Source organism: Piliocolobus tephrosceles, chromosome 1 (genome assembly GCF_002776525.5).
Source record: "Piliocolobus tephrosceles isolate RC106 chromosome 1, ASM277652v3, whole genome shotgun sequence".
NCBI classification, from domain to species: Eukaryota; Metazoa; Chordata; class Mammalia; order Primates; family Cercopithecidae; genus Piliocolobus; species Piliocolobus tephrosceles.
This window is the reverse complement of record NC_045434.1, coordinates 102,141,914-102,154,816: the sequence shown is the minus strand read 5'-3', so window position 1 is coordinate 102,154,816 and position 12,903 is coordinate 102,141,914. Positions and strand designations below refer to the sequence as shown.

Sequence of the window (12,903 nt, the reverse complement as noted above, 5' to 3'; positions counted from 1 at the left end):
ATTAAAATAGTCACCTAACTACTCTTCCCACATCCATCTCTGACCCCTGTAGTCTATTTCTCAACATAATAGCGAACATGAACCTTTTATAACTTAAACCCACAATGGCTTCCCGATCCCACTTCCCTAGAGTAAAAGCCAAAATCCTTACCATGGCCTGGAAAGCCTTGACCCCCATCAACATTCTGACCCCATCAACATTCTGACCACTCTACCACTTTCCCTCTCATTTACCTGACTCTAGCCACATTGGTCTCCTTGCTGCTCTTTAAACAAGTCAAGCATGCTTCTGCTTCAAGACCTTTGCATTTGATGTTCCCTCTGCCTGGACTGGTTTTCCCTCACTTATCACATTGCTTTATTTCTCACTTCATTCAGTCTTCTGCTTAAATGAAACCATTCTTTGAAACTCTATTAAAACAAGCACCCTGTATTAGTTTGGTAGGGCTGCCATAATGAAATACCAGAGACTCGTGTCTTAAACAGAAATTTATTTTCTCACAGTTGTGGAGGCTAGAATGCTGAGATTAAGGTCTGGCAGGTTTCACTTCTTCTGAGGCCTCTCTTCTTGGCTTTGTGGATGGCCACCCTCATGCCATGTCCCTGCATGGTCTTTTCTCCTGGTGTCTGTCTGTGTGTCCTAATCCCCTCTGCTTATAAATCCAATTGGGTTAGGATATACCCTAATGGTCTCATTTTAACTTAATTATCTCTTTAAGGCACCCATCTTCCAAAAGAGTCACATTCTAACATCCTGGGGACTAGGACCTCAATATGTAAATTTGGGGAGAACACAATTCAGTTCATAATGCTCCATCTCCATTTTCTTTCTATTTCTACATAGCACTCATCACCTGGTAACCTGCCTTTCCTGGCTGGTTTATGGTCTGTATCTCACTACTACAATGTTAATTCAAAGAGGGCAGGGATTTTTGTCTTTTTTTGTTCACTGCTGTACACCCAGTGACTAGAACACTGCATGGCATATAATAAGCACTGAATAAGTATTTGTAAAATGATCTAATGGATTTACATACTTACCTCTCCCGTGAAGCCATTTGAATGTGCAGCCTCTAACCTCTCTCTTATCAGGGTTGTTTTCCATCAGTAAGCACTAATGTAGCATTTACTCTGTGCTCAGTGTTGCGATTCATATTGGAGTAATTTGCAAAAACAAAAACATGCATAAAATCCCTCAATCTTTTTGCAACAATTTGTATTCCAAGACACTTACAAATAAGAACACATAAGAGTTTTTAAAAAGGATAGTAATTTATGGTACAAATTTCAACTGCAAGAAAACATATAAGTTGGTAACAAAGTACTCAGGGAAAACTTGTCTGTAAAATGGGGACAGTAATTCTTATGTATTATAGAGGTTTGTGACGATGAAATACGGTTATAGTTTACCAAACACTTCTTCATATTAGGAAAATATTTGAAAGTTATAAGAAGAAAGACAGAGACCTGTGGGAGCCATGTAAGCCCTCCTGTGGAAGGTTCCTGAGGCTCAAGAAGGAATTAACTTGTCTGGCAATGCCCAGGGGCCTGTTGGGCCCAGCCAGTCAATAAAAGCAGATCACAGATGTAATTCTTGTAACATGAGTCTTTGCTGGGTGCAACAGTGGGGCATGCTGAAGCCTTACAGAGGAGCCCCTCTCTAGCCTGCCCACACAGTTCAATTTGCTCTCAATAAAAATGCAATAAAAACCTCATTTGCCTCCAGACTGTTGAATACTTTTGATTCCAAATTATTTGTAATTGAAATCCTGACTCACAGTATTTTTGGAAAGAAGACGGATGAAGAATTCTTAAAAGAAAAAAGAAGGGAGGAAAAGAGATAAAGTGGCTGTATCGTACCAAACTGATTGTAGTTTAAAGACACTGCAAGATTTTCAAAAATGTATGAGCCAAAGCTAAAATAATTTTTAGCAGCTATGCAGAAAGACTTTTGTGTTTCTAACAGCAGGTGGGGGAAATGCAACCCTTTTTTTAAAGAGTCACATAATTTGGGGGACATAGGGCAATACTAACTGCCATGTCTTCATTATGACAAAGAACCTATTATAGATTCACTGAAGTCCCAAGTTTGGCTAGATATTGAATGTGCTAATTCTTCTTCATCATGTTAGCATTGACCAAAGTATTTGGCTCCTATGCCAAAGACAGTAGGTTAGTTTGCTGTGTATAGTAATAATAATATTTTATTTAGGTTTTAGATTATCTACAGATTTCAATTATCTCGGTTGTCTCTTGTTAGTAAGAATAATGGCAAACTGGCTTTAATCTCAAATCATAATTATTTTCTTTTATGAGTTGCATCCATTGTCTCCCTTATTTTCTCTACCTTTCAAATCTGAAGTGTGCACAGGTTTTATACAAAACACATTAGGTACAAGAGTCTTTATTCTCACACAGTCTCCTTGCCAGCCCACAACCAATACCACATTGGTCTAGTCTGGTCTAGACTAGTGTTCTGAACACTGAAGATTATAATAAGAGGTGGTGACAGCAAAGATGGTAGTTTCCTTCTATGATATTGATGTCAGACATTTTCAGAAATAATTTGAACATTCCTAACTCATACTTATTGGAATTTTATGACTTTCTCCCTCATAAATCTAATCCATGCTCAACTGTTTTTATTTCTAGGCCATATAACCCTTTACAAGGTAATAAGTACTGTAATTTTACTACCCACTGTAAAAAATAACACCCCATTCTTAGTTTCAGTAAATCCTCATTGATTCTAAGATTTGAATATTGGTGATCTAATCTCTATTCACCCTATCTACCAATGTAACTTCAATTATTTCCCCTTTTAGGATTTGCATAGACCCAAATGGCCTAAAATTTTAGGCTGTTTATAAATAATCACATATAAAAACTAAAACAATATAGGCTAAATTATTGTGAGTTAATCTGACGAAAAAGGGAAGCAGGAAATAGAAAGTTAAGACAATAATTTTGTTTTCATAACATTATCTATCTGTAGCTCTCTGCAATGTAAACTCCTTCAGGATAGAAGCTAGTTTTTATTCATTTTTAGCTCTGCCCCCAACCACCTCCTGCTCCCGACTCACTTCACCCCAGTACAGTGATTCTCAAACATCTGTACATCTAGATCACCTGAAGGGTTTATTAAAATTGATTACTGAGCCCTACTCCTGGAGCTTCTCATTCAGTAGGTGTGGGGTGGAGTCTGCGGATATGCATATCTAATGAGTTCCCAGGAGACTCTGATGCTGCTTGTCTGGGAACCATATCTGGAGAACCACTTGCTGCCTCAGCTTATAGAAGGCTTTCACAAAATGTTGGTTGCATTGAACTGAAGCAACCTACTTGAAAGGAAGACATTAGACAAGGAGTCTAGTAAGATCAGTATATTAGTTGGGATAGTACCTAAAGTACTGGAACCAGAGATCCCAAGACAAAATAGCTTAAATATGATAAAAGTGATTTATCACACAATAGTCCAGAGATAGGTGAGTAGTCAGGGGTAGAAAGGTAGCTGTGCTTGCTGAGTCCAGAAACCCAGGCTGAGGGGTTGACTCTGTCTACCTTTCCTTTGTGGTTTCCAGCAATAGGTCAAACATGCTGTTCCAGGATGTATGGGCAAAGAAGAACACTTTGCTTTAAACAAGATGTGACTTTGAAATTGCACACATCACTTTTGCTCATATCCCATTGGCTAGAACTAATTTACAGGCCCATACTTTGCTGTAGGGGTAGGGTGGGAAATTTAGTCTCTACCTTGGGCTATGTGCTCTGCTACAATTCAGAGTGAGGGTTCCATTACTAAAAAGTGATATGAACAGGACACAGCGAAATACTGGATAGAAGAGGATGATCTCCCTGCAAAGGCCCCAGCCTGAAGCCTGGATCCTGCAGCCCTAAATGAGAATAGGTATTCCTGTTTTTATGCCCCAAAAGTTGCCTTTTGGTCTGCCATGCCCCTATCCTGCACCAACATAAGCCCTGAATCCCAGGCTCCAGGGACAGACCAGCAAGCCAGCAGACCAGATGATGGATGGTGGAACAACGTGGCAGAGAAAAACAGAAGAGGAGGAACATCTGAATGCCAAGAGAAGTTCAGCTGGGGGCAGTCAGAAAGGAGTCCAGCTGCTGGGCGGCCCAACTCCAGAGGAAGATCACCTTCCCATTCCATCCCCTTCTTCCAGCTCCCCATCTATCTCACTGAGAGCCACCTCCACCACTCAATAAAATCTTGCATTCATCCTCAAGTTTGTGTGTGACCTGATTCTTCCAGGACACTGGGCAAGAGCTTGGGATAAAGAAGGCTGTCACACTGGCCCTCTGCCCTTGCAAAAAGGCAGCGGGTCCACTGAGCTGATTAACATTCAAGCTGTCTGCAATGGCAAAGCTGAAAGAGCTTTGTAGCACTGGGGTTGCAGGTACCCACCCCTAGATACTAATGTGGGGCCAGACCCAAAAGCGCTCTCCCAGGGCCCTGCACGTGCCCATCCGTGTGCTCCCACTCTGGCTAGGGATTTGAGCAGTGAGGTGACCGAACAGGTGAGCCACACCCCTGTCACACATCCTGCGAGAGGTATCAGGGAACTCTTCCACTTCAAAAGGAGGAAAACGAGACTGGATACTGGCGGATAGTTGGCAGTCTCTGTCACAAAAACTTTATGGCAAATATATGTGCAAAGTGACAAAAATCTGAGTAATAAATGCAATAAAGGTTCTCTATGTATTTGTACATATTTTGGGGGGAAATTGAGATAGGGAAGCAATTACGCTTAATACAGATGTTGTTAATTTAGTATTAATATAGATCTAAATGCAAGACCCTTTCCTTTATTTCAACATGTCAATATGCCAGCATATCAAAGGAGCATGAGAATGTCCTGTCCTCACTAGAGGAGCATGGAGGAACACATGGTTTGGTGAATATGAAGTTGTAGGTGTGAGAAATGCATGGAAGTCTAGAATGGAAGTCTCGATAGTGGCTGGGGCAGAAAGAACAATGGGACTGACAGTGGGTAAGAGTGAGACACACGGTGGTAGGTTTTGCAGAATAGCAGGAGGAGAGGAAGATCACAAGAGGCACTCAGTTACAGTATAAGCATATGGTGTTAGACATCAAGGGAGACAATGGAAGAGAATAATGCAACCTACATGGGAGGCAGGGAAAAGCTTGACAGGAACATTTTACATGCGACAAACAGCAACAACAGCATGGGCGGGAGTTCTGAAGCACCAAGCTAGAAGAGAGCCAAAGTTGAAAAGGGCTCAGGAAGGGGTTTGTTTTGTTTCTTTAGCAAAAAGCAGAAAAAGCAATAGATAAGAGAAACGGCAGCAGTAGCTGAATTGGGCATCAACCTAGATACAGGGAAGGGGGAAGAGATGAATTCAGGATGCCCCAGGGGCAAAAGCAAATGACCATTATGCATAAATATGGATGCACACTAATCACCAGGGAATTCTTTGTCTTTGTGCTGAGTTTGAGGAGCTTTAAAGATGACTAGAAAACAGCAAGTAGAAAAGGAAGGCACAGAAAAAATGAAATAATAATAATTCACTGAGGAATCAGCAACTTCAGAAATTCTGTTTGTTAATTTTTCTATAAGGGGCCCAGGAGAGGAAACTATAATAAAATAATTTTGTGGCCTTCATCCTCATGAGTACTCACCTCCTCCTTCAGTACAAGAAATTTCTTCTGGAATATTGCTGAGGAACAACACCTTTCCTGCTCACTAGCCGTCTGGTTCATGGCGGGAACACTTCTCTCCCCAGGGCTGGTTCCCACAGTCATGTCTGAATAAGCCACGCAGTCGCTCATTAAAACCAAAAATATCGTTACAGAAGCCTCTTTTTGGGGAAGGGTACTGCAAATTCAGGGAACTCACTGAACAACCTATTTACTGGAACTGACAATTGTTCTCAATGGGTTTCCCTACAGAACAGGCTCGTGTGGGGAGATCTGGTGGTAAAGGCCAAGCACGTAGCACTTCTTCAGCACTGCATTTACAGATAGGAAATGAGACATGGCTTTCTTCCCAGGAAGAGCCTGTATTTTTATATTACTCACAAAAAGGGAAATCTGTAAAATCAGACCATTGTATCTTAGAGTCATATAAAGTCACACCATTTGATTTTTAGAAACACTTAGAAGAAAAGGATGACTATAGGCCTGCTTTACTATGTGCATAGGTGGGTAGAAGTGAGGAGGGCATATTATAAAATGAGTTTGCATTCCATAGAGCCAACATCGTTATATCAAATATTAAATATTTTATTTATTCAAGGACTACTAAGTGATTGTGACATCTAGAGGCCACATTCCAAATAATTAAGAGCAAATGCCACAGCTAATGCACAGGAGAGGGACAAGACTCAAAAGACTTTGGTTATAATTCCTATTCGACCTCTCACTGGCTTTCCATGTCCATCTCCACATAGACAAGGAGCCTGAGGGTAGAGACTGTGTCATTTCTAATTCTTGGTGCTTGGACTGTACCTGCAAAACAGGCACTGCACAAATGCTTGTTCACTGAGTATATTAGGTGAATCCACATGGAACTGCCAGTGTTTTAGGTAAAAAATAATAATCAAATATTATAATTTCATATGACTCAACCTAATATTTCCATCTAATTTTGTCCACATATTGTATGAATTTGCTTTTCCCTAAATGCGCTCATGTTTCTGTGCCCTACTTTTTTATTGAAAAGCCCTTTCTCCTGTCCTATATCAATCATATTCCTTCCTTGAACATTCTTGTGAATTACTCATTCCCAGATACTCATTCCTAGCTGGTATCTCCATGTGTCCTCCTCTAAACTGTAATCATATTGCATTTCCTCAGTGCCTACACAAAAATTTGTCTAATGTTGAATTACCTATCTAAGGATAAAGTCACTATAGCTCAAAACCCAGTTTTCTTCCTAGAGAAAGAAGAGAATCCCTGCCTGGCCAATATAACAGGATTGTTGAGAGTTAACATATGAGGACTTAAAAAGATTAACAGTGAAGGCTCCGGGTTGTTCTTCTTAAAGGGGTTGGTTTGAAAGTGTTAAGTGCTAGTGATAGGCAATTTGTTTTCAGCTCAGTCTCAGGGAGGGATTGACTCTTCCCAGTCAAAACATTTCAAAAGATGCACCCAGTTGACAGACTGAAAAGAGAATGTTGATCACATAGGGAGGACACACAGTCAGTGAGAACACAGACAGAGTCCTTGTGTTAAAGAGAAAGAGACCAAGAATTTCACATGCACAATTATTTCCTTTAACTTGTAACAGGGGCACATAGCACTTGACAGGGTGAACTGAAAGAAATCAAAGGCTGCAATCGAAAGCAAACTAAAGACTGCTCTGTGTACAAATGAAGAACTTTTGGGGAATAATTATAACAGCATTAAAGTAAGGAGAGGGGAGGGGGAAAGGAGGCAAGGAGGGAGAAGTGAGGGCTAAGAATATCATGGGACACACAAGAGAGTATCACAAGTACTTGGAGAAGATTCTAGACTCAATGAAAAGCGGCAGACTACTCCCTTGGGCATAATAGTTAAGGGATAATTCTTCATTCTTAATTAGGAGAAGCTAGAGACTCATAATAAATGTGTTACTTTTGGCAAGTTGCTGAATGTTACTTTAAAAACTGGTATTAATAGTTCCTATCTTATAGAGCTGACATAAACATGAAATAAGATATTGAACATAAATACACTTATAAAGTGCTCAGCATATGGCAAGTATATAATACATATTGTAATAGCTCTTATTATTTAATATTCTTTGGCAAACTATATGGTCATTCTCAAGTAATCCTTTTACTATCTTCATGAATTGCCCAGTTAATAACTCTCTAGGAAGAGTCCTGAACTTTAAGTATTTGACCTATTATAAGCAAAACCAGTAAACGGAATACTGAAGAAGCAGTATCCATAGATGGTTCTATGACAGAAGTGTTCTCCATCTGTACTTATTCACTATGGTAAGCATAAACCACATGAAGCCATGGGGCACTTGAAAGTGCTGCTAAGGAAGCAATTTTTAAAATTTAATTATTTCAGTTTAAATGGACACATACCATATTGGACACTGTTGCCCCCATACATACCAAAAGACCTATACAGGTCACTGGCCTAGTGGGGCTCTGGATTAGGTGACCTGGATTTGAAACCACAATCTTCCCTTTAGAAGCTGAACTACGTTCAGCAAGTAACTCAGCCTCCCATGCCTCCTCAGTTTCAACTTTCACAATCTGAGGTTGATAACAGTATCTACTTTATTGGCTTGTAGATTAAACTAGAGAATGCAGATAAAGCGATGGTTCTCAAAGTTCAGCATGCATCAGTATCACCTGGAAGGCAAAGACACCAATTGCTGGGTTCATCCTCCAGGTTTTTTATTCAATAGGTCTGAGGTAGAGTCAGATAATTTGCATTCCTAATGAGTTCCCAGGTGATGCTCATGTTGCCGGTCTGGGGACCACACTTGGAAAAACACTGTTATAAGCCATTTAGTGTGGTGCCTGATAAACAATGAGAACTCAATAGTAGTATTATGATAAGTATCTTGATAGTCTACATCAAGAGGGCTTTTGCAAAAAAAAAAAAAGGAAAAAAAATTCACGCTTTATTAGAAATCTCTAGCCCATTTTCTGACATGTACTTTTGATAAATGTTTATGAGTCACCTACAAAGGGCAAGACACCCCCACTGTGTTGTGTCAAAGTGGGTTTGAAGCAGGGTTTCAGAGCACCAAGTTACATGACCATTATTATTACCATCTGAAATATTTTTCACCATTTCAACTTTCTACAAAACATACAGGAAAAAATAAAAATTAAGTTTCTCTCCAATTTTTCATGTCCATTGGAAAGACTGTGAAGGGCCTATAAACGATCGGTGGAAGGGATGTGAAAATAGATCTAGATTCTATGCTTGGCTCTTTAATCAACTTGCTGAGATCACTGGGTGTGATGGATAATTTTTTTTCTTTTTTTTTTTGAGATGGAGTCTCCCTCTGTCGCCCAGGCTGGAGTGCAGTGGCGCGATCTCGGCACCCCCCACCACGCTCGGCTAATTTTTTATTTTTTTATTTTTTTTTATTTTTAGTAGAGACGAGGTTTTCACCATGTTAGCCAGGATGCTCTCCATCTCCTGACCTTATGATCCACCCGCCTCGGCCTCCCAAACTGCTGGGATTACAGACGTGAGCCACTGCACCCGGCCATGATGGATAATTTTATGTGTCAACTTGACTGAATTAAGGGATATCCAGATAGCTGGTAAAGCATTACTCTGGGTGTGTGTGTGAGGGTGTTTCTGGAAGAGATTGGCCTTTAAATCTATAGACTCAATAAAGGAGATACACCCTCATCAATGTGGGCTGACATCCAATCAGCTGAGGGACTGACTAGAACAAAAAGACAGAGGAAGGGCTAATTTGCTGTCTTTTAGAGCTGGGACTTCACCTTCTCCTGCCTTAGGACATCAGAGCTCCTGGTTCTCAGGCCTTCAGACACTGGGACTTACAGTGGCCTCCAGGTCCTCAAGCCTTCAGCCTTGGACTGACAGTTACATCATTGGTTCCCCTGGTTCTCCAGCCTGAGGACTTGGACTGCATCACACCATCATCTCTCATGGGTCCAGCTTGCACATAGCCTATCATGGAACTTCTCAGCCTTCATAATTGGGTGAGCTAATCCCCATAATAGATCCTCTAATATACAGATATATATCCTATTGGTTCTGTTTCTCTGAAGAATCCTGATTAATACTGATTAACCAGGCAAGATTCTCTTAATAATTATGGGCCAAGTTTGGACTTGAACAGTTGGGTCACTTACAAAAAAAAAAAAAAAACAACCGGTTGCAAACAAGTCCACCCTCACCAATGCATAGACTTTGGTCCCTGGAAGTTATCACAAGTTATTTGTTTTTCTCCTCTGAGATTCTTTCCATAGTGCCTTAGTTTTTTGGAGGAAAGATATTGCAAGGGGGTAAAAACCACACAAACAGATAAACAGATAATTGGCTTGATAGATCTACCTTTAGTTTTGTCATTTTCCAGTATTCATAATCCTTTCAAAGTTTCCTTTAAAGGGGGAAAAAAGAGGCCTGTAAGAAATAGCTCAAAGAGGTTCTAGGATTTATAGACATCCCATTCCAATATAAGATACAAAAGGCAAATAGATCTACCTTTAATTTTGTCATTTTCCAGTATTCATAATCCTTTCAAAGTTTCCTTTAAAGGGGAAAAAAAGAGGCTAGTAAGAAATATGCTCAAAGAGGTTCTAGGATTTATAGACATCCCATTCCAATATAAGATACAAAAGGCAAAATGTTTCCTTTTCCCATGATCCAGGCTAGCTCCAAGAATCCTAAAAAGGATCTTTTAATTCGGATTCTGAGATGTGGTGTTTTGTGGCTTTACATGTGTTCCGGCAAGAGGACCACTCTACTTCCTTAAGAAACATTAGCAAAAATGCTTTGCTCAATAACCTAGTTATGTATGTACAAATGGTGATCATGGTTCTTACTGACAAAAAACTTATAAGCAATTTCTGTTACAAAACTGATCTTGCTAACAGGTCTTGGTGTATAAGTCAGGATTATCATTTTCATTTTCAGGTGTCAGAAATAGAAGTGCAGAAAAGCTAGGTTTTAGGGTGACATTACTTAACTGAGGTAGAGGCAAGATGAGAAGCTGTCAGTCATTGGGAATATCTGATTTGTCAGTCTTCACTGCTGTTGTAGACTGGCAGAACCTATTTCAAAGTGTTTCTGCAATAAGCATAGAGGAGAGAACTTGGTACATGGGGATTGTGGTGGGGAAATGTGACCACGGTTGTCTGAACCCAGATTTTAAGTTTGCATCTATTGGCTGAATTGATGATATAAACATCATCAGTCGTTCCAATACCCACCTTCAAAATCAGAATGTTTAGAGTCTAAAAAATGCTACCTTTCAGCATTTTTGTTTTGGTACTGATGAAACAAGCACTATTCTTAAGAATAAGGGGTAAGGGTTTTACTCTCAGACTCGCTTCTCTTATGGAGTGATATCGTACAAGCTAATTGGATTCTCTCAGCCTCACTTTCCTCATGTGTAAAATGACAATAATTCTCCTAATTCATAGGGGGTTGGTGAGACTAAACTGAAATGAATGCAAGAAAGTACTTATTAAGAATATAATTCAGGGACTTGGGCTCTTGTACAATAAGTAAATCAAGTCAAAATAATGCAACCTCCTTAGAAGATCATATCCCATATCTCTGAATTAAAAAACAAATTATTGCTGGAACAGTTGGTGTCATCTCTTGGAAAACAAGTTAATCAACTTAAATATATTAAATCAGACACCACCTCAGTGACAAACAAACTATAAGAATGGACTTGTTTTTATGAGATCTGAATACAAATTGGCATCTGATCAAATGGCATCTCAAGGATTAAACATCTAAGACCTCTATATATTGCTTTGTAAAAGGGTTGAAGTAGATAAAGTGTGCATCTGTTACACTAAGCACTCCAGATAGAAGCACAAATGACACTCCATTTCCCAAATTACTCCTTACCTCAATCACATTTGTGTAGGCCAAGGAGTGTGCCTCAATATTTGGGGATTCAGACAGCTATGCCTTCTTTATTTATTTATTTTTGTTGTTGTTCACAGTATTTTGTTGATGGGGTTTAGAACACTGTCGTATTTTGAAGCTACAAAGCAATATTCATCAAATAAAGGCAATAATCAGCTATACCAAATTAAATGTCCCAAAACTATAACTTTTTCTTGTGAGGAAAGCTGCCGTTATCAGAATGCATGGAGTGCAAGGCACAAAAGCCTTGCTGTGATTCGTTGAAACTTCCTATAGAAAACCCACCAATTTCTTCACCTCCTGGCACACAGGGTATGCTAATTCTTTGGCTTTTGCTGATCCAATTTGTAAAACCTTTTCTAAATGGTCCTTGTCCAGCTTCAGTTTTTCAATTTCACGCTTAATTGGGGCAAACTTCTCAATCACAGCATCTGCCACGGCCAGCTTATAGTGAGCGGTGTCCATGCCCGCGCTGCGGCGCACCACTTCCTCCACAGAGAGCCCGGTCACCGCGGCGTGCACTGCCACCATGTTGGACACGCCAGCGCGGCCAGCTGGGTCATAGGTGACCTCCGAGGTGAAGTCCGTCACAGCCTTGCGGAATTTCTGCACTATCTCCTCTGGGCTGTCTGTTATTCGGACGGTGGCCAGTTTGTCAGGGTCTGATTTCGACATTTTGGCAGAAGGATCACGGAGGGATTTTACCTTCTTCATGGATGCTAGGTTAAAAACACCAACACACACATACCCAAAACAAAAACAAAACAAACAAATCACCAAGATGTATATACAGACAGTTCCCAACTTGCAATGGTTTGAATTATGATTTTTCAACTTTACAGTGGTATAAAAGTGATATCCATTCAGTAGAAACTGTACTTGAAATACCCACACAACCATTTTGTTTTTCACTTTCAGTATAGTATTCAATAAATTACATGAGATATTCAATACTTTATTGTAAAATAGGCTTTGCGTTAGATGATTCTGCCCAATTATAGACTAATGTAAGTGTTTTGAGCACGCTGAAGGTGGCTAGGCTAAGCTGTGATGTTCAGTAGGTTAGGTGGGTTAAATGCATTTTTGATTAACAGTGTTTTCAACTTACAATGGCTTTATCAGGATGTAACCCAATTATAAGTCAAGAAGCATCTGTTTATACTTTGTAAATTATGTACTATTTTATAAATGTTATTATTTTAAATTTTTTGTCTCTTTCATACTTTTAAAATATTTTTAGTTATCCTTTCCAATAACCCAACATCTTTTTCAGTAATCCAATGTGGTCTACTTATTAGTCCTACACTAGAGAAAACAATGAGGACTCT

General features: G+C 39.7%; 1 protein-coding gene across 2 annotated transcripts in view; it reads right to left on the bottom strand.

Moving 5' to 3' along the window:
• Positions 1-10,164: 10,164 nt before the first annotated feature.
• The window catches only part of WARS2 (tryptophanyl tRNA synthetase 2, mitochondrial), a 115,077-nt gene continuing 112,338 nt past the window's right edge, over positions 10,165-12,903 (bottom strand). For both annotated transcript variants that reach the window (XM_023222733.3, XM_023222734.3), the window contains exon 6: positions 10,165-12,294. In XM_023222733.3, coding sequence (XP_023078501.1) covers positions 11,846-12,294 — 449 coding nt within the window. In that variant the 3' untranslated portion in view covers positions 10,165-11,845. The remainder of the gene's footprint in view (positions 12,295-12,903) is intronic.